Source organism: Rhinolophus sinicus, chromosome 8 (genome assembly GCF_057876585.1).
Source record: "Rhinolophus sinicus isolate RSI-liver-muscle chromosome 8, RSI-T2T, whole genome shotgun sequence".
NCBI classification, from domain to species: domain Eukaryota; kingdom Metazoa; phylum Chordata; class Mammalia; order Chiroptera; family Rhinolophidae; genus Rhinolophus; species Rhinolophus sinicus.
The window spans coordinates 77,502,787-77,524,989 of NC_142508.1; the positions used below are offsets into that span (position 1 = coordinate 77,502,787).

Sequence of the window (22,203 nt, forward strand, 5' to 3'; positions counted from 1 at the left end):
GCAAATTAAACTGACAATGAGATATCACAGAGGAAAATTTAAAAGAACAATAACGCAATTGCTGGCAGGGGTTTAGGGAAAGGCTACATTCATATGTGTTTGCTAAAAATGTAAATCATTACAGTCTTTTTGAGAAGAAATCTGGCAACACCAATTAAAACTTCAAGAGTTACATTAAAATTTGGCATTTAAAAATATGTATCTATTTCCTTTGACCCAGCAATCTTAACCCTGGAAATCTGATAGAAATTAAACTACCATATGCTAAGGACAAATGACAAAAGATGTTTATTGAATTATTATTCATAATGGGAAAAAAATTCAAAGCATAGCAGAGACTGGCACACAGGAAAGACCTTACTTGCCCGCCTCCCTTGCAGCTTGGTTGTCATCATGTGACTGGGTTCTGGCCAATGGGTTGGGGGAAGAAGTGATGTGTGGCCACAAGGCCCAGCGACCGAGAAGACCCTCTAACAGCACATGTATCAACTCTGCCAATGAGTATGTGTGTGGGCATGCATGGTTATATGAGAAGGATGCTCCTCCCTGTCTCCCCTTGACGGAGGTGGAGACCCCATGAGGGAGCTGCAAGGAGCCCAATGCCCGAGTCCCTGCCTGGAGAACACCACCGAGGGCTGCCCAACCACAGGGCACTGGGACAGGAACAAGGAGTACACTCCTGTTGTGTTAAGATGCTCCGATTTCAAGGCTTCCCCATGGCCACGGCACAGCCTCGCTCACCATAATTAATCTGCAGGCTAAGTGTCCAGCAATGGGAAATGACTGAATGACGGCCCCACCGACCCTAGACTCAGCCTGTACTAAGAATGAATTACAGCTAGACCGAGGGATTTCTACAACGTCAGAGAAAAGTGAAAAGCAGAGAACCCCAAGCAGTAGCTCATGTCGGTAATATAAACAGCGATCGAGAAGACCCTCTCACAGCACATGTGTCAACTGTGCCAACGAGTATGTGTGTGGGCATGCACGGTTATATGAGAAGGGCTAGGGACCGAGAGGATGCGGCAGCTTGCAAGCACGGCTTAGGAGGGAGAGGGAGAAAAGAAGGTGGGGAAGGCCAAACCATAAAGTGGGAAAAGCACAAGAGCAAACTTAGTTTATGTAAGTACATTTTTGTATTTATGAATGTGCAGACGTAAACATAAAATGTTTTAATACTTGAGGATAAATCTATCTTCTTTAGTGCAAGAGCAAAAGACATTCACTGGCAGATGCAAGAGAGAGGGCTAGGAGCACCAAGGGGGACGGTCCAGTCCTCGCCTCGAATCCGATCAAGCCTTTCGGTCTGGCTGAGTCTGGTCATGACATGTCCCCCATTGAGATGTGGGTCAAATCAAGGAGAAAGGGAGCAAGCTCGTGACTATCCTGGTGAGGGGGCTGGAACCAGAGGGTGGGGCAACTTCCTGGTCTCCTAAGAAAACGGGGTAGCCTTCAGCCAGCAGCTCAAGAGCTAAGCCAGCATGTTGGGGAGAATTTGCAGGAATAGGAAGGACCCTAGGAGTCCCCAGGGTCAAAGGCTACAAACTGGGAACCCAGAGGCCAAATCCAATCCCTAGCCAGGTTTTGTTTGACTTGCACAGTGATGTCTAAAAAATTTAAATTGGTTGCCAACACATTCAAATTGGCAGATTTTACACACACTCCAAGTTTAATATCTCCAGCTTATAGTGAAAAACAAATCACATAATCTGGCCACACCGTGCCCATATTCCTGACTGTCAGCAGTCGCCTGGAGGTGAGAGTGGACACCCCCTTTAAACAAGCCTGGCATGCTTCATTTTGCTACGGTCTCCACCACTCCCCAGCGAGGCACTGGCTCACTTCACCCTCTTAGATTAACGGACCGCCCCAAAGTCACATTGGTGGGTACAATCCCACACCTCCCACAGTCCCTTACCCACCCACTGACTGAACAGGTGAAAACCACACTGTGTGGGCTCTGGCACAGTAGACACGTCTGCATTCTGGCTCTGCCCCTTAGTGTCTGCGAAGCCTGGCACCACCACGGCTGAGCTAAGCTGGAAGCACGCCATCCCAGAATTTCCATACGGTTCTGAGTTAGTGCTGGCACAAACAGACCTTATGTGTGAGATCTGGAAGGTGGAAATGAAGCGGCAGTCGTAGTTTTTAAGCCCCGGAGGTCAGCACAGGGACCCAGGCCCCGTGGCAGCTTACCCACACTATCCATTATTGACCTGCTGGCAGGGCTTCTCCAGCTCCTTCAAGAGATCTCCTTCCAAGTCTCCCGGGCCTGGGCTGGGTGTGTGTGAAGCGTGGCACGGGGACTGGCATAGAGTAGGTGCTCAAAACGTATCTGTTGAATGAATAGAGAACCACTGCATTCAGACTTGAACTGCATGGCCTGCTCCTCCATCCGAGACATGTACAGACAGAAGACACCCCTGGTGCAACGAGCATTTTCTCTGCCGGATGAGAAAATGCTGGTTGCACCTGCCTCTGCTCGTTCTGGTTGCACCCTTAGCATACATTTTCCCCCAGGTTCGGAATCCGCTCCTCGTCTCCCTCCTGTAAGGCCGAGTTCCACTTCCCGCAGGAAGTTGTCCTGGACTGTGACCCCCTGAACACAGGTGCACACCCCTGCCCACTCTCTTACCCAAAGAGCAATCGAGGGCCATGGAGGTCAGGACAGGACGTTGGGAAGCAAAGGCTCCGAGTCTCAGATCCTTGCTTCCCACCTCCATCTCAACAGGTGTCCACCCTCCCCCATCTCACCACAAGCCCAGGGAAGGTGTTCTCCCAGATGAATGAGGGCTGTCTCACCAGCCCTGGTGAGCTCCTTCCCTTCACGTGAGATGCAATTCTGGCCAATGAGGCCTGAGGGAGAGTGGGCTGGGGAATTCTATGAGAATCATCTCACTGATGAAATGACATGTAAGGAAGAGACAATCCCCCTCGCCGGCCAGATAATGTCTCATTTGGAGGGGACACAGGAGCTGCCGCTGCCACCTCGTGCATGTGAAAGCAGCCAGCCTGCGGTGCAGAGTCTGAGTTAACCAACATGGCAAGGGTAGCTTTCTACGGCACCCCTGGGTGCCTTTCACCTTTCTGTGCCGCTAGTCCCACCTCTGGCTCCTGCGTGCTTTGCTTCTAATGGCCTGCACCTGCGTCTCCTTTCAGAGGCCTGCCGTTGGCCTACTGCAGCCACTTGCTTGCAAACAAAGAAAGCCATCGCGATGCTGAGGGTGGAGTTTGCTCTGTCCTACTGGACATGGCCCCCAAAGCCTGTGCCCCTCTAGTCACAGGCAGTCAGTCATCTTCGAAAGATACCACTGAGCTGTTGATTACCATGGCCAGAGCCCCCTACCTATAGACTCCTGGGTGGAAGAAATAATAAAGCTCTAATAATAATACACCAGCTTGAGGTGGGGTTTCTGTGCCAAGTAGCCAGCGACATTCTGGAGGTCATGCTCTTGTTAGAGTGACTGCTACGCACGCGCGCGCGTGCGCACACACACACACACACCCTCTATACATGTGCACACTCAGGAACATGCACACAACTGCAAGATCAACTTTCAAAAGCCCACCAGCTTGCCTACACACCAGCAAAACTAATTTGAAGTAAAATGGCACAGCCACTATGGAAAACAGTAGGGCAGGACCCCAAATATTAAACATAGAATTACCATATGGCCAAGCAACTCCACCTCTGGGTATATACCCAAAATAATGGAAAGCAGGGAGATATTTGTACAGCAATGTTTATAGCAGCATTATTCACAATGGACAAAAGGTGGAAACAACCCAAATGTCCATCAAGGAATGGATAAACAAAATGTGGTCTATCCATACAACAGAATTATTCAGCCTGTAAAAAGAAATGAGATTCTGACACATGCTATAACATGGATGAACCCTGAAGACTTTATGCTAAGTGAAATAAGCCAGTCACAAAAGGACAAACATTTTCTGATTCTGCTTATATGAGATACACATAATAGGTAAATTCATAGAGACAGAAAATATAATGGTGGTTTTCAGGGGCTGGAGAAGGGGGGAATGGGGACAGTGTTTAGTGGGTACAGAGTTTCAGTTTGGGGAGATAACATTCTGGAAATGGATGGTGGTAATGGTTACACAGCAATGTGAATGGACTTAATACCACTGAACTGTACACTTTAAAGGGGTGAAAATAGTAAACTTTGTTATGTATGTTTTATCACAATTAAAAATGATTTGAAAACATCAGAGAAAGAAATATGCCCTTCACAATAACAACACATAAGGTACTTTGGAATAAACCCAACCAGAAACCCACAGGACTCTGGAGAAAACCATAAAACTTCAGGAAGAGATGTAAACAATCTGAATAATTGAAGATATACCATGTTCATGGAAGAAAAGAACCAATGCCATCAAGAGGGCAAATCTTCCCAAATTTTTCTATAATATAATGCAATTCCAACTAAGACTTCAACAGCATTTCTCACTGAACTCGATAAGCTGATTCTAAAATTCCTATGAAGAACTGTAATACAAGAATAGCATATACTCAGAAAAGTGCATAAATTAGCAGTGGACAGCTTAATGAAGTTTTACAAAGTGAACACACCCCAGGTCTCCAAGACCCAGATCAAGGAACAGAATCTTGCCCCAGAAGCCTCCCTGTACCCCACTGCCATCACTATCACCTAAGGGTAACCACCCTCCTGACCTCTATCTTAATCAACTAGTGTTGCCTGTTTTTGAACTTTCTATACATGGTATCATACCATATGTACTCTTTTGTATCTGGCTTCGTTCACGCAATATCATGATTGTGCAATTCATCCATACTATTGTCTGAGTTAATCATTTATTCTCATTTCTGTGTGATATAGCCCAATGTACAACCATCTCAGCATATATTTATCCATTCTACTGTTCACAGGCATTTACAACTAGCATTCTGGTACTTCTCCTTTGATCCACATTTATGCACAAATTTGTTGGGCATATTCCTAAGCGTAGAACTACTGAGTCATCAAGGAAAAATTTTAAAAGAACAGAGAATGTTTGTGTGGAGTGGGAATGGGGGGGGTCTTGCCCTACTGGAGATCAAAATAAATGATAAAACTATAGTAATTAAAAGGCACACATATTAACACATCCCCAAATCTACACACATACACACGAGTATACACAGGCATACACAGACATGCACACACACATACACATACAGGGGCATGCACTCCTGCCCCATGCACTCCACCAGTCACACAGACAACTCATAGCTGGACTTCCTACACAAGATAACTGAGTGTCGCGGTCCCTTTCAAGTGGTATCAGAGCACAGGCCTGCAAGTATCCAGGAGACGGCTGCCGGAGAAGGAGAAGAAGAGAGAGAGCCCCCCACACCCGCCCACTGGCTCTAAAGGGAGAACAAAGTGAGCAGGATCAGAGGGTGCAAGGTGATGGCAGTGATGCTGAAGCCATTTATCACTGCCAGATGTGTGAAGGGTCAGGCTGCGGGGCACGCTGGGAGTGCCAGCAGGGATGCCTGGACCCCAGACATAGAGAGAAATAACCTGTCCAGTCGGCGAGGGACCATGGAAGGGCTGCCAGGACCCTTTTCTTAACAAAATGACAATGTGCTTTCTTTTTTGTCCAGGCCAGAAGGGGCTAGGGGCCAGGGCAGAGGCAGCCACAGCTTAATAAAAGGCTGTCAGTCAAAGCTCTAAAAATACCCTCCTGTTGCCAGCAGGCTCACTCCTGCACCAGCTTGCGGGCTTACTGCCGCCTGAATGGTCCCTTGGTGACACACAAGGACAAATGTTTGCCCAGAGAGGCCTGGTGTCAGGCAGCACACATGGTCCCACTGTGGCATCTGCCCTCTCCCCGCCACCCCTCCAGGACCCTCTAATAGGCATATCCTGGGCCAGGAAAGGGGTCATGGGGATCAGAGGGAGAGGGTACACCTCCACCCTAGGCTTCTCCATCCTCTGGGAGAGCAGACACCAGACACCTCTCCTTGCAGGTGGCTCCTTACCCCAAACACAGTCAAGTTTCATAGGGGACCCCAGAGACTCCCAGTCAAAAGGGGGAGGCATCACATGTTTAAGGCAACCTCCTAGTCTAGGACCAAGAATGATCCCTGCTTCTGCTAAGTTCCCAGTTTGGTGGGGAGGACAAGCACCTGTCCTTGGGGAGATCCCAAGCTGAGGGGGAAGCATAGCCACTGCCCCAGAAACACGTCTAGTCTGATGGAGATGGCACAGCTCTTGCCTTGAGGAGCTCCCAGTCTGATGAGGGAGGTACAGCTTCTCAACGACAGGTTCCCACACAGTGACAATAGCAGACTTTTAGCCAAAATGTCCTTCCAGTCCAGGGCTCCTCAAACTTCAATGCACTGGGGATCTCGCAAAAGACAGATTTCATTCTGCGGGCCTGGGGAAGGGCCTGAGATTCTGTGACTAACAATATCCCCTGTGATGCCAGTGTTATCGGTGCCTGGGTAGCAAGATGAGATGTATGGCGGGTGTAGATAAGCAAGCTCTATTGGCTGTTCTGCTCACGGAAAGAGCCCTGAGCCCTGGCTACCTGAGAGCGCTCTTTGGAGGAAGTAGAGTAGAATCTGATGGGCAGAGAGAGAATTCTGGAGCCAACTGCCTGCCACACACCTGGCACATGGTAGGTGCCCAAGACATGTCAGCCACTGCTTTTATAACAAAGAGTAACCATTGTGCCCACGGCTGGGAGGGTCAAGCCTCAGATAGAGCTGGAAGGGGGCTGCTCCTAAAGCCAGGGATGCAGAGGCCCTGGGAGTCAGGTGGCCCGAGAGGTACTGGGCAAGTCTTTGATCTTTCTGAGCCTCCGTTTCCTTACCTGTGTAAAACGGGGAGCATTGCATTGCCCGTGTCTGTGGATCTAGTGAGAGGTCAGGAGATCATACACCCAACAGCTGCGGAGCACAGCACCTGGCACTCAGTAGGCGCTCAATAAAGCGCTCTCCTGGGGGTGGCATGGGGGACAGCGGTGCAAGCAGGGACCCCACCGGCCTGGGACCCGGCTGAGCGCAGGAAGCCAACCCGCCCGCCCCGCCCCCACCCACCCCGAGGCAGCCTTTGAGCCTGCGCTGCGCTTTGAAGTCCCAGATGGGCCGGGAGGAAAGAGGATCCCCGCGCCCAGCCCCCAGCCAGCACCTGGATAAACACGCGCCGCCAGCCCCGCCGCCAGCCCCGGACCGACGGCCTGGCGGCAGGGACGGCCAGGCGGCCGGAGCGGCCCGGCAGCGGCTCACTTCAAAGGACCAGCGGCCGCCGGCGGGAGGGGCCCTAATCAGGCCCGGCTGCCGCCGCCCCGCCATCTGCTCTGCGTTAGAGCGCTCACCAATGGGGGCAGGGGCGGCTGGGATTGACTGGCACTGTCACAGGCTGTCCGAGCTGTGAGCGGCAGTCATCTCCCGCACTAATTCCATTACATCACCACTTCATTAATTCATGCGCTCATTCAGCAAATCGTTGAGTGCCTGCTACATGACAAGCACTGTGCCAGGCAAAGGATATACAGTTTGTTCCTTCATTGATTCACCTAACAAATATTTATTGAACTCATACTATATACCAAAAAACCCTGGGGATACAATGCATTCGTTCATTCGTTCATTCATTCATTCAATAAACAATTTTTGGGTGTATGCTATGTGCCGCAGGCTGCACCCTGCTTCCTCTCCCTCCGGCCCCTTTCCCAGCCACACCCAAACCAGTCACAGCTCCTCCTTGCTCTCACCTCCATGCTTTAGCACTTGTGCCTGAAATGCCCTCCTTTACCCTGGACAAACTCCTACTCATCCTGCAAGAGCCCAATTCAAAACTTTCTTGCTTGGTGAAGCCTTCCCCATCTCTGGCAGTCCCCATCCTAAGCCCACATGGTGCTTCCCTCCCACTAGAGACTATATGGCCTTGAATGACAGTGGTTTATTCCTTTGCAGGGTCTGTGTGTCCCTACAGACTGACAGATCCAACCTGGGCCCTACCAGTCACCAGCTGCATGGCTCTGTAACCTCTCTGTGCCTCAGTTTTCTCATCTAGAATCAACAAAGGACAAGATCCCCCTTGCAGAGTTATGGGAAATAGGCAGGTCAAACACAAGGCCAGGCTAGAGCAAGAGCCTGGTAAAGGCAGCAATGGTTGCCTGATTCTGTCTACAGCCTTCTGGCTCCAGACATCAAAGCTCAATTCATGCCCCCTCCTCCAGGAAGCCCTCCTGACCCACTGAAAACAGGATTCCTCTCCCCCTCCTGAGTTCTTGCCAGTCTGACTCCTGGCTGCTTGGGGCCTACCAGGCCTGTATCCTGGGCCCTATGCTCCAGAGTGCAGGGAGCTGACCCTCTTTTCTCCCACTGCAGTGCCTGGCACATTACTTAGCACATTGCACACCCTGAATCCAGCAGATGAGGAGGGTCCATCTCAGGCCCTTGCTCTGCCTGAGTGGGGAGCTTGGACTATGTAGGTAACTCAGGTGCTGGGCGATAGCCCCCAGGGTCTCAAGAAGGTGTCTGAGATCACGAGTGTCACCCACAGGGTGGGTGGTAGGGCCATAGGTTGCCGTCCCATGCCCACCTGTGGGCTACCAAGTGCCCAGGATCTGAGGCTAACCAGGTCTTTGCCTTTTACAGCCCCTGAGGACACCTTAGAACCCATGGGAGCCAAAAAGAGGCAACCCCAGGGATTGAGGCTGGGATGCATGTCCAGGAGGCCAGGTTTTCAGGGAATCAAAGGGGCTGGTTACCCAGAGACACTGGCAGACAGACAGACAGAGGGGAAAGCCCTGAACCCCTGGGGTCATAATCCTTCTTGGGCTCTCAGATCCTCTGTCCCTTCCTGTCCATGTCCATCATCTGCTTCCTGCTAGTTCACAGCCTCCATCCCTGATGCGGCCTGTGTGTCTCTCAGCCCGTTGGTCACCTGTGGGGCCGCGGGAAGGAACTTGGAAGATGAGGTACTTGGAAAAGTTCCAAGCAGAGGGCCTACAGATAATGAATGTGATGTGGGTGTGTGGGGAAGGGCATGATGTTTGTTGTTAAACCATAGACTGGTGACGAAAGACTTGGGTTCAAGTCGTAACAGCCACTCACTAGCCGCGGGGGGGTTAGGGGTCCCCTGACATGAGTGGTGAGCGGATCAGGGAAGGCATCCAAGTCAGCGGGTCCTAGCGGTCCCTCAAAACAGAGCCATGGCTTCCTGCCACTTTCCCCCAAGCACACGTGACATTCTCACCCCCAGGGGAAAACCTCACCTGGTGAAGCTGAGCTTCATTCTGGGCCTTCTCCTGCCAAGCGGGCTTTCTGTGGGTGCAGCTGTCTCAGGTCAGCACCCCCAGCAGAAGACCCTGAGGTGGGGATTGAGGAGCCTATGATGTTTTCAGGAAGTACTCCCAAGGGAGCCGGGAGAGGGAATGGGGAAGCAGGGTGGGGAAGCACAGGACCAAGCACAGTGTGATGTCAGGCCACGCCTGCAGAGGGCAGCTTCGACCCACAGGGGGGTCTGCAGGGGCAAGGGGGCTTTCATACACCTGCCCGTGAGGGAGTGTGAAGTCTCAGACATTTCAGACTCTCCGCAATGTAGACAAAGAGCCGCACGCCCCCCTCCTCCGCCAGGAGTCCCCTGAAGACCCAGGTGCTGGTCCTTGACAGCATGAGAAAGTGGAGCTGGGTGTTCAGAAATGATAACAAGGGACCCAGAGGATTGCCCAGCAATCCAAGATCTCCTTTGGTCCTGGCCCCTTCAGACACCTTCTGGGAAAAGAGCCCTGGGGGCAGCTCCAGGGTATGGCCGGCATGAGCACTGCCCCCATACTCAGGGCAGTTTCAAAAGGCTTGGGGCTCATGGTCAGGGCACCTCCTGCTGTCAAACGGGGGCCTTGGCACATGTGGCCCAAGGCGACATAAAGTCATGATTTGACCAAATCACTGCCCGCTTGAAAGAGGGTCTGGAGAAGCCAGGGCTTGAGAGTCCAAGCTGTGTGTGCTTGGGCAAATTATTTCACCTGTCTGAGCCTCAGCTTCCTCGGCAGTAGATTGGGGGTAATTATAACAATTACTGAGCACTTACAATGAGCCAGACGCTGTGCCAAGCTGGTGGCGGACTGCTGGGCTTCCCAGGTCCTTACATCTCATTCGCACAGGGGGTGGGGCCTAACCAACCTCACCAACCAACCACCTGCCTTAAATTCCATTCATGTCACGAATGAAAAACAAACAAACTACTTCTATCAACCCTCATGCTAATAAATAAATGCTTGTGTCGTGCGGGAGACCCTGCTCGCTGCACCATTTGTCATGCGGGAGACCCTGCTTGCTGCGGGGTCTCTGCTCCCGCTCCCCACACAAGAACGCAGGACATGGTGAGGCCAAAAAGGAACACCCACGGAGCCATAGGTAGGGGAGTCATACCACTATATTCTCTCTGGCGGCACTATACTCTCACTGGAGGCTGGATGCACACAGTCCGCAAACCGCCATCCGCACTTGCCAGCCCAGCCGCCATCTTCTTGCTAGCCCCCATTCTTTCTCTCTTCTCCTCTCTCTGCTAGCGTAGCCACAGCAGTTATATTAGTGGCCAATGGCTCACTGGTTACAGCTGACGGCCAACTAGCCACAGCTGATGGCCATCCCATCACAGTTGATGGCCATTTACTACCTGAGCCAGCACCTGTCTATGTGAGGCCGAGAGCCTGGAAACTACTTTCTGGGGCTCTGCCCCCACAGCTTGATATTGATAACAATATTTGAAGGTGCAAATTCGTGATGAGGACCCTTCATATATTACTTAACCATGCCTGGCAGGGGCCCCTTGTACAGGTGCACAGGTTGTACACTGCACAATTCCAGGAGATACCATGACAAAACCACAGTATGAATGGCAGCGCCTGGAATTTCTCAATGCTCCCCCTGCTCAGCCTGCACCCGGCAGCCCTGAACTTAGCAGTGTGGACTCCTGATTTAGGTCATTCTGATGCTAACAGCCACCTCCAGGATGCAGAGTTATCTTGTGCACACACATTCATCACATGACTCACAGTGAAGCATTTTTAATGTCATCATCCAGGCAATAAAGCAAGCACTTGGTCCCAAGCCTGGCACACACCAAACTCAGTAAACAGTACTGTTATTTTGGTTTTGCCTCCAGCGTTTTTCTGCCCAAGCAGCAGCAGTAGAGTGGCTTTCTGCTTTCAGAGTCCCAGCTCCAGCTTTGGAGACCTTCTAGGAGGCCCCAGCAGGCTAAGTCTCCCCACCCTGCTCCCAGCTCCCCGCCCCCCATGCCTCTGCTCCTATTGAGACTGCCCCACACAAACCAGTCACTCGCCCTGGGGAGAAACAGGGTTGGATCACAACGTCCCTTCTCCTCTCAGAGTTCAAAGCTACCGCCAGCCCCCACGTGGCTGGCTTGATTTGTTTCTTATCTTTAATTTTTTTTTTGATCGAGCAGATCCCCTCTGGTTACTTTCTGCTGCATCTTACAGCATCTTTGGAGCGGGCAACAAAAGCATTCTTTTTGGAGCGGCAGGGGGCCAGGGCAGAGCTACTTCAAAGGGAATGCAAAGCGGCAGCGCTGTCCCTGTCATTGTCCTCCCGTGTGTCTGGCCCCCGTTGTCCTGAGGCCGCCCTGAAAAGGCAGGCACAAAGGCCACCGTTCAAAGTGGGCACCACACGATCCATCAGAAGACCAGTCTTTGCCTCCGCTCTGTTCTCTTCATCCTCACACACACAGGTTTCCAGCCAGGGGAGGGGAGCTGGCCTTGAAGTGCTCTCTCTCTCTCTCTCTCTCTCTCTCTCTCTCTCTCTCTCTCTCTCTCTCTCCCTCCCTCCCTCCCTCCCTCTCTCCTGAACCCGAACTTGTATTTTCAAGCAGCCCCTGATTGGCAACCGTTTTCCTCTTCCTTCCTCTATAGGATAAGGAGACACCCAGACGGCAGGATCCCCCCCCCCCCCCCCCCCCCCCCCCCCCCCCCCCCCCCCCGAGAATAGGACTGCTGAGGTTCCTTTGTGGGCTGGGAGCCTCGGTAGGACTGTTTCCCCCTCTGGGTTGGAAAGGGAAAGCGGCAAACCCCATTCCTGGCACCCGGGGGTATGAGACCTGCTGAGCTAAATGGGAATTAAGAAATAGATTATCCAGCCCTGATTTTATAAAAGAGGAAACTGAGGCCCCGAAATGGGAAGTGACTTCTCTACTGTTATCGTCATCTGAGGGAGGAGACTGCGGCTCAGAGAGGTTAAGTAACTTGCCCAGAGTCACACAGCTGGCTAGTGGTAGAACTGGGTTCAAATCCCAGACTCAGTGGGACATTAAATGGCATTTGTCCTGCGGTTCTGGGTTCTCTTCATAGACACACTGCGTGTAGTGTCTCAGGGAGGTGATGGGATCAGGTCCTTTGGGGGATGGGGGGTGGGATGTGATCAAGTCAGTGAGTCTGCACGAAAGGACTTAGGGGTGTCTTTAGTGCTGAGCTCAGAAGGCCCAGGGGAGGGGAACAAGCAGGGCATATCCTACCCTCAGAAGGCTCAGGGAACACAGGGAAGGTAGGAGATGCTTGTGTGGAAGCAGCCTGGCCATGTGACAATTGTGGAGTCCCTAGAGTCAGCCAGAACCTGGATTGAAGTCCCGGCTCTGCTGCCTGAACTGTGTGACCTCAAGCATCCATCTGCAAGATGGGGGCTGAAGTGTCCGCCTGGCAGGAAAACAGCCTCGGGCTCTGCCCAGCACACAGCAGATGCTCAAGAAGTGGTACAGCTGTCGTTGTTTCGTAAAAGTCAAGAAAACAGGACATAATAGAGATCTATTTGAGGTCTGAACATCAGCCCTGTGGGGCCAGGGGGGCAGTTAGGGGGCTGCTGGGCAGAAGGCAGGACTCAGAGGCTGAGAGCTCTGGAGAGGGGGCAGGAGGAGGCAGGGAGGGGGGAAGGATGACAGCAAGAGCAGACCTCGCCTGGACAATGGCTTTAGGGACTATTTCAGAAAGGACCCAGCCCCCCAGGAGAGCTGGAACTCTCCTTGAGGAGAGTTGAGAGAGTTGAGAGGAGGCCTAGCTGCAGACACCCCGCAGCAGCCTCGCTTGGCCGGGGTGCTAGGCCTAGCTCCGCCCACCGGCTTGCCCCTCTTTGAAGCTCAGCTCTGCCCTGTGAAATGAAGGGGGCGCGATCTAGTTTTACTTTTTGCGGGGAGGGGACTTGCTCCTGCGCTCCAAAGAGGTGGGGGCAAGGAAGAGGGAGGGCCAACCCGGGGACAGGGCCCTGGGGGGCCCCACCCTTAGCAGCACAGCCCCTCTGAGCTGGCTCGGATTGGGCCCCACTTAAGGCTGCCTTGGAACACAGGTGAGGTGGCTTTAAAACACAAGCTTGAAAAACTGCCACAGATTTGACTCAGCGCGAATTTGCTGAGCATCAGCTGAGGGCCAGATTTGGAGGAGGAGGAGGAGGAGCCAGTCCCTGCCCTCAAGCGGCTTACAGTCTGGTGGGGCGACGAACACAGAGGAAAGTGCAGGGAAATGGAGTGGCAGAGGCTTACGCAGGGCTTGGAATAGCTGGTACGGACCGAGCTCCAGGGATCCTCGGGGTGTATTGAGCTGATCTCTCTCTCTCTCTCTCTCTCTCTCACACACACACACACACACACACACAGCCTGACACAATCCCTGAGACACCCATCCGCCCCAGATCCCACTCACCTCCATCCACCTGCCTGTGGTTGGAACCCACAGAATGAGCTTTCTACAGGTACGGAGATGGAAAAGTCCATAGCTGGCACAGACCAAAGTCATTTTTCTGAACACTGACCAAGTTCTGCAGGCCAAAAAAATCAATAAAAATATTAAAACCAGTTACTATTTATTGAGCACTTACTGTATGCCCGGCACCATACTAGAGACTTTCTATTTATTCACCGTTTCACCCTCTGATCAACCCTATGAGACACAGATGGGTACTATAGCCATGTTACAGATAAGGAAGCATTAAAATCACTCTCCCTGGTCTCAGGGAGTGGCAGAGGCCGCAGCCTCACCCAGGCAGCCCTGCTCACAGGCTGAGCTCCTAACCACTGCACATTATGCCACCTGGGCGAGGCCAGCTTCCTGAAGGAGATGGGACACTGCTAGTGAATTTCTTACGAGGTTTGCAGAAAGAAACGGGACTTCCCATGGGCTTCCCGTACCTTTGGTCCTCAGTGTTAAGGCACACAAGCTCTGCTTAATCTCATTCCCCAAGACAAATCAGCCTAATGAAATCTCTTTCTACAAATTAATGCGTAGAGGAAACAGCTGAGTGTAAACAGAGTTGTAGGGCTGCCTGTTTAGATGCCATTGACTTTCAAATCAGCTTGCTTCTGCAGCCCGCATGGCAGAAATAGAGTCAAAATGCAAATGTAGCATAAACGACTCTATAATAAATGCTCATTCAACATTTATTCTTTCTCAAATCATCTCTTAAAGCCCTTTCATGCTAATGTCTAGAAGATGTGACATTAGAAAAATTGCTTTAACATGCTAAGGGGCTCCAAGATTAACAAAAAAAAAAAGAAAGGACAAGATAAAGCTTTCGGAAGACCTATTTCAGAGGAATTATTCCTGCCTTTGAAAGCGTTCCAAGGTTGCTGCACATTTCAGCCTGTTGGCATACATGTAAATGAAGTGCTACAAAAGTCCTCGGCTCAGTTCCACTTGAATGAAAGCTCCCAGCCGCTGGCACAGTGGGGACAGGGAGAGCGGCCAGACTTCAGGATGAACTCAGGGGGGTGTGGGGGACTTTCTTGTCTTGACGGCAGAGGGGCTGGCTCCAGCCCAAGCCATGGATACCAATGTCAGGGTCCAGGACGGCTGCTGTGGCCAAGACCTGACTGCCATGTTGAACAAGCAGCATCTGCGTCTTTTATCAAACACGTTATCCGACCCACCCACAGCCACTGGCCCAAACGACCATTCTTGCCTCTCCGCTGTGTACCAGCTTGAGCAAGGTGTCTGCCCTCTCTCGGCCTTTTACCTGGAGATAACAAGAGAGCCCACTTAAAGAGGAGTCAGTTTACGTAACTGCAGGGTGTGCTTAGTGAAGACTGGACACTTAGGAAGTGCTCAAGGCATTGCTTGAGGTTGATGTGACTATTGGGACGTGGTTTCTCAAAGCCCTGCTGAACTATAGGTTGGAGGCTGAAGAAAGAGGAAGGAGGAAAACGGGTCACAGATGAAGTCACCAGAGGGTCTCGGTGAGGATTGTTCCAGGGTCTCCCAGCTACAGAGATCCATAGAGTCATGACCAAGTCCACTTTGAGGTCCAGCTCACTGCCCCTCCCCCTAAACCCAGCTGGGGCTCTTACTTCCCGAGTGGCCGTCACACTTGCCACGCTTCACCACATAAACTTGAGTCACAGTGTCATCTATGCAGTTCCATCAAAGGATGAAATTTTGAATTAAGAGCCCATGTGACATTCCTGGACACCACATTTCCCAGCAAGCTAGATGGGCCACGCACATCATCCGTGATTACCGGAGTGTCTTAGAGTCCCCTGGACAGGAAGGGAAGGGACAGTCCCTGAGCATCGGCTGTGAGCTGAACTACATCCCCAAAATTCATATATTGGAGTCTTAACCCCTATTTACCTCAAAGTGTGACTGTATTTAGAGGGAGGGTCTTTAAAGAGGTGAGTAAATAAAAATGAAGTCATTGAGGTGGGCCCTCATCCAATATAACAATGTCTGAATAAGAGGACATTTAAACACAGACATATGCAGAGGGAAGAGCTGTGAAGACACAGGGAGAAGGCAGCCATATGCGAGCCAAGGGGAGAGGCCTCAGAAAGAACCAGCCCTGTCGACAGCTTGATCTTGGACTTCCAGCCTCCAGAACTGCGATAAAATAAATTTCTGTTGTTTAAGCCATCCAGCCTGTGGTCCCTTGTTATGGCGGCCCGAGCAAATTAATAACAGCATCTTCTAAACACGTGTATCATTAATGTTAGTGGCAGCCCATTGATGTTGATATTATTCTCATTTTAAGTACTTCCACATTCGTCAGGGTGGACAAACTGCTCTAATCATCCTAAAAATGTAGTGGTTGACCACAATAAAAGTTGATTTCCGACTCACGTGGTAGCCCATCCTGGGAGGGGCTTTCCTGGGAGGCTCTGCTTCAGTGGTGACAGGGGCCAGGCTCCTTCCATCTTTAGTTATAGATGGAAAAAGACAACGAAGGGTCACACCTGGGGGGGGGGGGGTTTATGGGGAAAGTCTGCAGGTGGGGGCATCACTTCTGCCGGGGTGCCATTGCCAGAACTCAGCTCCACAGTTGTTGCTAACTATGAAGGAGGCGGGGAGGTGTGGATTGGCTGAGATCCCAGGAGGAAAAGGAACTATTTAGAACAACTACTGGTAGCAAGTCTCTGCTGCAGGAAAACAGACTCAGCGAGGTGAGGTGACCTGTCAGAAGAAGAAAAAGAGCAAGTGGGTGGAGAGGAGAAGGCCACCATCCTCACACCATCAGCAGTAACAGTAGGCAGTTACTGAGCACCTACAGGCACATACATGTGTCACATGCTGTTCCTGGCACTAAGACTCAAAGCTGAGTAAGACTCAAGCATGCTGTCACTTTGGGGAAACAAGCTACACGCTGGGAAAGAGAACAGCACGCAGCCCCAGCCCTGGTTAGGACAGAGTGAGGGCTGCGGACTGGCAAGCTAGAGCTGGAGGTGCTCGCTGAAGGAGGAGGCGTCGGGGGATGAGAGAGTAAGGGTGGCCATTCCAGAGCGGGAAAGTGATGCGTGAGGGCAGAAAGCCCAGGGGCAGCTCTGAAGAGGGTTTGTGGGGTGAGAGTGAGGCTGGTAAGGTGGCAGAGAGGCCCCGAAGGTCAGGGCTAAGTTGTGTGGAGCAGAGGAGAGGTTTGGGGCAGGAGTAGGGTACAAACTGTTGCTGCCACGCTCATCACCTCTGGGTCTTTCAGGCAGCAGCATCCGTAGCTCAGTGCCTGAAGGTTTTCTCTGATGGCCAGGGTCCCACACAGCCTCTCCACCCACAGGCTAGCAGCGCTGGAAAGTCATCACCACGCAGGACCTCTGTCACAGGGGAGTTGGTGCTTGGAGGTGGGGTAACTCGGCTCCCAGGGCTCCCCTGCAGGGTGAACCCCAGCTGCCCTCAGTGGTACCCTGCTTGAGAATGTGCCCTTTATTGCCACCTTCCCTCCCCCGTCTCACTACCCTCCTCCTTTGCTGGTGTTTCCTCATCTTCCAGATAAACTACCAGAAACCAAATTTACATGGTATCAACTGGTGCCGCCATCATCACAACAGAAATTGCCGGCAGATATTCAGCAGGTGACAACCAACCAAACTCATCCCTCATCACAGCAGCCCAATGTGGTTGCAGACGTATGGTTGGGGGAGGTGAGCCCAGCCTCTATCAGAGGGGCCCAGCGGCCTTTCCAGCCCCCAGCCTGCTCATTTCCTCAGAGCTACTCCCCAGCTCTCCCAGAGAAAGTCATCAGGACTTCGCCCCTCTAGGGGGCGCCTACTCAGTCTCTCCAGCCTGGCACCCTACACTACACATCTATCTATCCAGTAGCTTCCAGAGGCCCAAATGTCAAATATATCCCTAGCCTTCTCCTCTCCACCCACCCTGGACCCCCATGGAGTGTCTTGAGGCTCCCCACCTCTACCGCAAGATTCTCCAAACACTCAATTATGTGCCAGCACCCAACTACCTGCCAAGGGTCCCACCTGGGAAACAGCTCCCAGGCCAACCTCTCAAGGCCCCCTGGGCTTTCATCACCTCTGACCCTCAGTCTCTTTGTGCTGGCCCAACCTGAGACAGTGACTGGTTGGACTCAGGATGGGCCAGTCCTCCTCTGAGCTTGGGGTGGGTGGTGACAGGGGAGAGGGCACAGAGACTCCGTCCTGGGACAACTTGATATGGCCTGAGGCCTGGGCATTATGAGCAAGAATAGCTTCAGGGGAATGGCCCCCTTCACAACACAGATAGTGCAACAGTCAAGACACATCAGGACTGTCGAAGGCGCATGGACTCAGCTAGTAAACTACGAAACCCAAGCACAGTTCTGTTTTATGGTGTGAAAAATTGTAAGTGGTTTATGAAGACGAGAAGTCATATTTTTTTTTTAACTAAAAAAAAGCTAGGAGCCCGGGAGAGGTTGGCTGGATTCACTAGTCCCGGGATTGAGCAAGACAGTGGAGCTCTCTGGCCTAGTGACCATGAGTGAGGGGCTCGCGTGGATTAAGTTAAGCCGGAACCCCATCATTTTTTGGGCTCGGCTACATCTGCTATCTTAAGGGAGCTCTCCAGAAGCAAACCCCGAGACAAGGATTTGAAACAGAGAGTTCATGTGGGTGTTGATTCTAGGAAGTACCCGTGGCGGGCGGGGATGAGGATGGGAGATGGACGAGGGAGAAAGCCAGTCATGGGCACGAGTGAGCAGGTCACACCATGGGCAGCGGGGCTCACTGCCCAGGGATGGTGTTGAGTGGGCCTCAGGGGTCCTGTCAGTCACTGGCCGAAGTCTGATCCCAGGGGAGTTGACTGTGCTTTCACTACATAAGTCCCAGCAGCCAGAGAAAACATCTAGAAAGAGCCCCAGATGTTGCAGTAGGAAGCCACAGGGTCGGCCTGAACAGGGTTTGGGATGGAGCCACCTGTTTACACCTGTGGGAGGAGGACAGGCCTTTTGTGCTCCCTACAGGTTCACCCAGCTCTGTGACTGCTGCCAGCGTCCCCTAAAATAAAGGCCAAGGAAAGTTTTCTGGGTAGGTGGCAGCTTCACCGTGCTCCTGAGGTCCTCACCAGGTAGAGGGAGGAACCCTCTCCCCTCTACTCAGCACCAGGACGATGTCCAGCCTCACCCACCTCGGGGTGCTGAAATGGGCCCTTCTCCAGGCCATCTTTGGGCTGCCTGAAAAGAAAGAAGCTCATGGCACACTCTAAGCAAGGTGGGTCCCCTCAACAGCATGAGAGAGGGGTCCCATCCCTCTGCAGTCAGTGCAGGGGAAAAGGCGTTCTGGGAGGAAGCCCCTGCCGTCCTGCCCCAGGCCCTGGAGGACATCAGCTGGCACGTCTCATTCCTCTCTGCTTTGATGACTGTGTACTGAATCAGGGAGACCGGACCCCTGCTTCCTGTGACTTCCTCCAGCCAGCTTCCAGAGCGGTGGAAAAAACGGGAAGAGGGCACCTCCTCTTCTGATCTTGAGTCAGAAAGGAGGGCTCTATTTCAGGGAATCGTCACAATGGCGTCTGAGAATAAGAAGGCCACCTCATGCCTTTCACCCTTGGCTCCTGTTAAAAACATGACCAGATGGACCCCGTATTCTCGAATGCCCTCCCATCCATAGGGGGAGGAGGCCATGTCTTGGGCAGAGGACCAGGGAGGACCTGTCAGAGCTCTACCTCATCGTTCCTGTGGCCTGCACTCCCCAGTCACAAGTTGGTGAAGCATCTTATGCCACCTTGACTGCAGGCTGACACCTAACCAGCTGCACCTGCCCAGGTGCCCCCAGGTATCTCGCACCACACCCTGCTTTATCTGCCTGCAGGTTGCCTCTCCTGAGAATTGCCTGTTCCTAGCCTTTGCCCCCTTTCTACGGTTGTGTGCCTCCTGTTTTATATATGGTAGATTCATTTGGGGGGTGCAGGTGGGAACGTTTTCCAGTTATACGCACACAAATATCTTCCCCAGTTTTGTCCATGATGCCTTTTGTCGGGGGGAGGCCGCTCGTCCTGGCCCAGATAAAGTCTGAGCGGCTCCTCGGCTCTCTGGTGGGGGTTGCATGGATTCCCAGGGGTCCTTGCTGGAGTCCCATCCCTGTTGGGAGGCTCACAGCCGGTCTCCAGGTTTGTCCACGTTCTGCTAGAAACCACAGCTGGAGGTGCTCAGAGGAGAATCGGTCCGAAGCGATTCCTTGCCAACAAACATGCCAGGAGTCATCTCTAAATCTAAGATATCTGAGCCTCCATGACCCGGCAGATGTCCTTCTGTGGGATTCACCCAAACCTGTGACTTGACAACCTGTGACTCACTCTGCCAGTGAGAGGCTGGGAAGACCTCTTCTAGGGGAATCAATCAGTTACGTGTGTCTGCCAAGCCCCCAGAGGCCAGGCCTGGGTTCTGCCTCATGGGGGCCAGCAGAACCAGGACCCCCTGAGAAGCTCGGTGTAACTGGAGAGAGAGGATAGCACAGTGGTTAATTAAGGCCTGGGCCTCTGCATCCGTCTTACTGCTGTGTTATCTTGGACTAGTTCCTTGACTAGTCCTCTAAGCCTCAGCCTCCTCATCTGTAAAATGGGATAATAACAGTATTCACCTTATAGAGACATACTCTACCACATGCCTAGCACATGGAAGGGCCGTACAAACTTTTTTCTATTGCTGTTTGAAATCCAAGGGACCAGCAAGAGGTCACCCTATATCATAAAAGTGAATTCTGCAGTGTTAGACAAGCGTTGAATTGGGGGTTGGTAGAGAGGAGACAGAGTCCTGCGCAGTCTGCGGCAGAAGTAGCCTAAGGAACCAGGCCCCGGCGCAGACATACAGGCTCCTAGGGCAGGCCGATAGGATGTCAATATTAATCCACTTCTGCCTTAGAGAAGCTGGACTCTGTGTAACCACCCTCGGCCTCTCTCCTCTGCCTTTCCTCCAAGCAATTTAGCTCTGGCCCCGAACTTGCACCCGTATTCATCCACAAAAAAATCCTCAAGTTAACAGGACTGTCCTCCTTCAAAGGCAACTTAGGAACCACACTTATTATTCAAAGTGTGCTTCTAAGGGGCCTTACCTCCCACCCCAAGTAGCTTATCAAGGAATTTCTTCCAACCACGTACAGTATACTTCTGATAGTGAGGCCCGACAAATACAACTTTTTCCATCTTGTTTCATTTCCAGTGACAACCCCACACCTTCCCTCCACTTACTCAGCCCTGTTAGGAATCATCTAGTCTTCATTTTTAGTGGAGGAAACAAAGACTCAGAGAGGTTAAGTGATTTATCTAAGGCCACACAGCAGGTTGTAGGCAAAGCCAGGCCTTCCAACTCTCCACCCAATACTCTTACCAGAGAACCCATTCAGGCCCCTACAGCTGGCTCCACGTTGGAGCTTCCTCCCTCCAGGGCCCGAAAGCCAGCTGTTAGGAGCTCTGATGGAGGAGACCAAGGGTGGGTACCAGATTCTGAGGCTGGGGTCTGCACAGCCAACCGTGAGCACCTCCGCCCGTCCTACCACCAAGCCCACTAATGCATATTTTATGGGGCCGGTCTCCCTTCCTCGCAAACAGTGTCATCTGCTCCCTGGCTGTGCAGGATAACATCCCTCAAGAACAGACTGCTTTCTGAATATTTTATCTTTCCTCATTCCTTCTCCCCAAACTAATATATATTTACACAGTCTACCTCCTGCAGAACTATATTGTTTTCTCTCAGTGCCCAGGATCGTAGTCGCAGAGTCGCGCATAGGTAAAAAAATATATGCCTTGTGATTGATGTTGAAAGCGAGAACCAATCATCTATCAAGCTGTGAGGGAAGCCAAGAGGAAGATTTGCATATGGCTAAAAAAAAAAAAGAAGAAACCAGACCCCACCCCACAGAGGGAGGGAGGAAAGGAGGCAGACCAGACTTCTCTCTTCTTTCTCAAACAGGGAAACTCAGTTTCCACGCCATCCTTCCTGCATTTGGCAAAACTCAGCAGTGGGCAGAGCAAAGAGCTGTGTTGTCATCAAGGTCAAGAACTTCCTACTTGGAGATCCAAACTGAGGAGACCACAGTTCTCCCAAAGTTTTACGGCGCCGTTTTTATCATGGAATACTTATTACAAGGAGGATTCAAACATTTGTGTGGCCCTTTTGTTTCCTTGTGCATTACTGTGTTTTCATCAAAAAAAAAAAAAAAAAAAAAAAACAGGCTTGTGAGGCGGAAAGGCAGAAATGCTGACCCCATTTACAAATAAAGGGAGACAGAGCCAGAGTTGGAAATGCAGTTGCATGCAGGTAAAAGGGAAGGAAGGAAAGAAGGAAGGAAGGAAGAAATATTCAAAGTCCCTTTTCAAGAGAAAAATTTGTTTAGAAAAACATGTTGTTGGGGCACTTTGTGTATGAAAGTGGGGCCTTGGTGTGGACGTTTGGGAAATGATAAACTGAATTGCTCTGCATAAGGGTCTAGAAGGGGTTAGGAGTGAGCTGGAGAAACAATTGTGGGAACAGCATGG

General features: G+C 51.7%; 1 protein-coding gene across 2 annotated transcripts in view; it reads right to left on the reverse strand.

Moving 5' to 3' along the window:
- NKD1 (NKD inhibitor of Wnt signaling pathway 1) overlaps nt 1-22,203 on the reverse strand; it is a 180,010-nt gene that overhangs the window by 109,722 nt on the left and 48,085 nt on the right. The window contains exons 3-4 of one of the 2 annotated variants that reach the window (XM_088800361.1): nt 13,687-13,801; nt 2,197-2,335 (exon numbers count right to left, since the gene is read on the reverse strand). In XM_088800361.1, the coding sequence (XP_088656487.1) occupies nt 2,197-2,209 (13 nt within the window). In that variant the 5' untranslated portion in view covers nt 2,210-2,335; nt 13,687-13,801. The remainder of the gene's footprint in view (nt 1-2,196; nt 2,336-13,686; nt 13,802-22,203) is intronic. The other variant, XM_088800362.1, reaches the window with a different exon arrangement.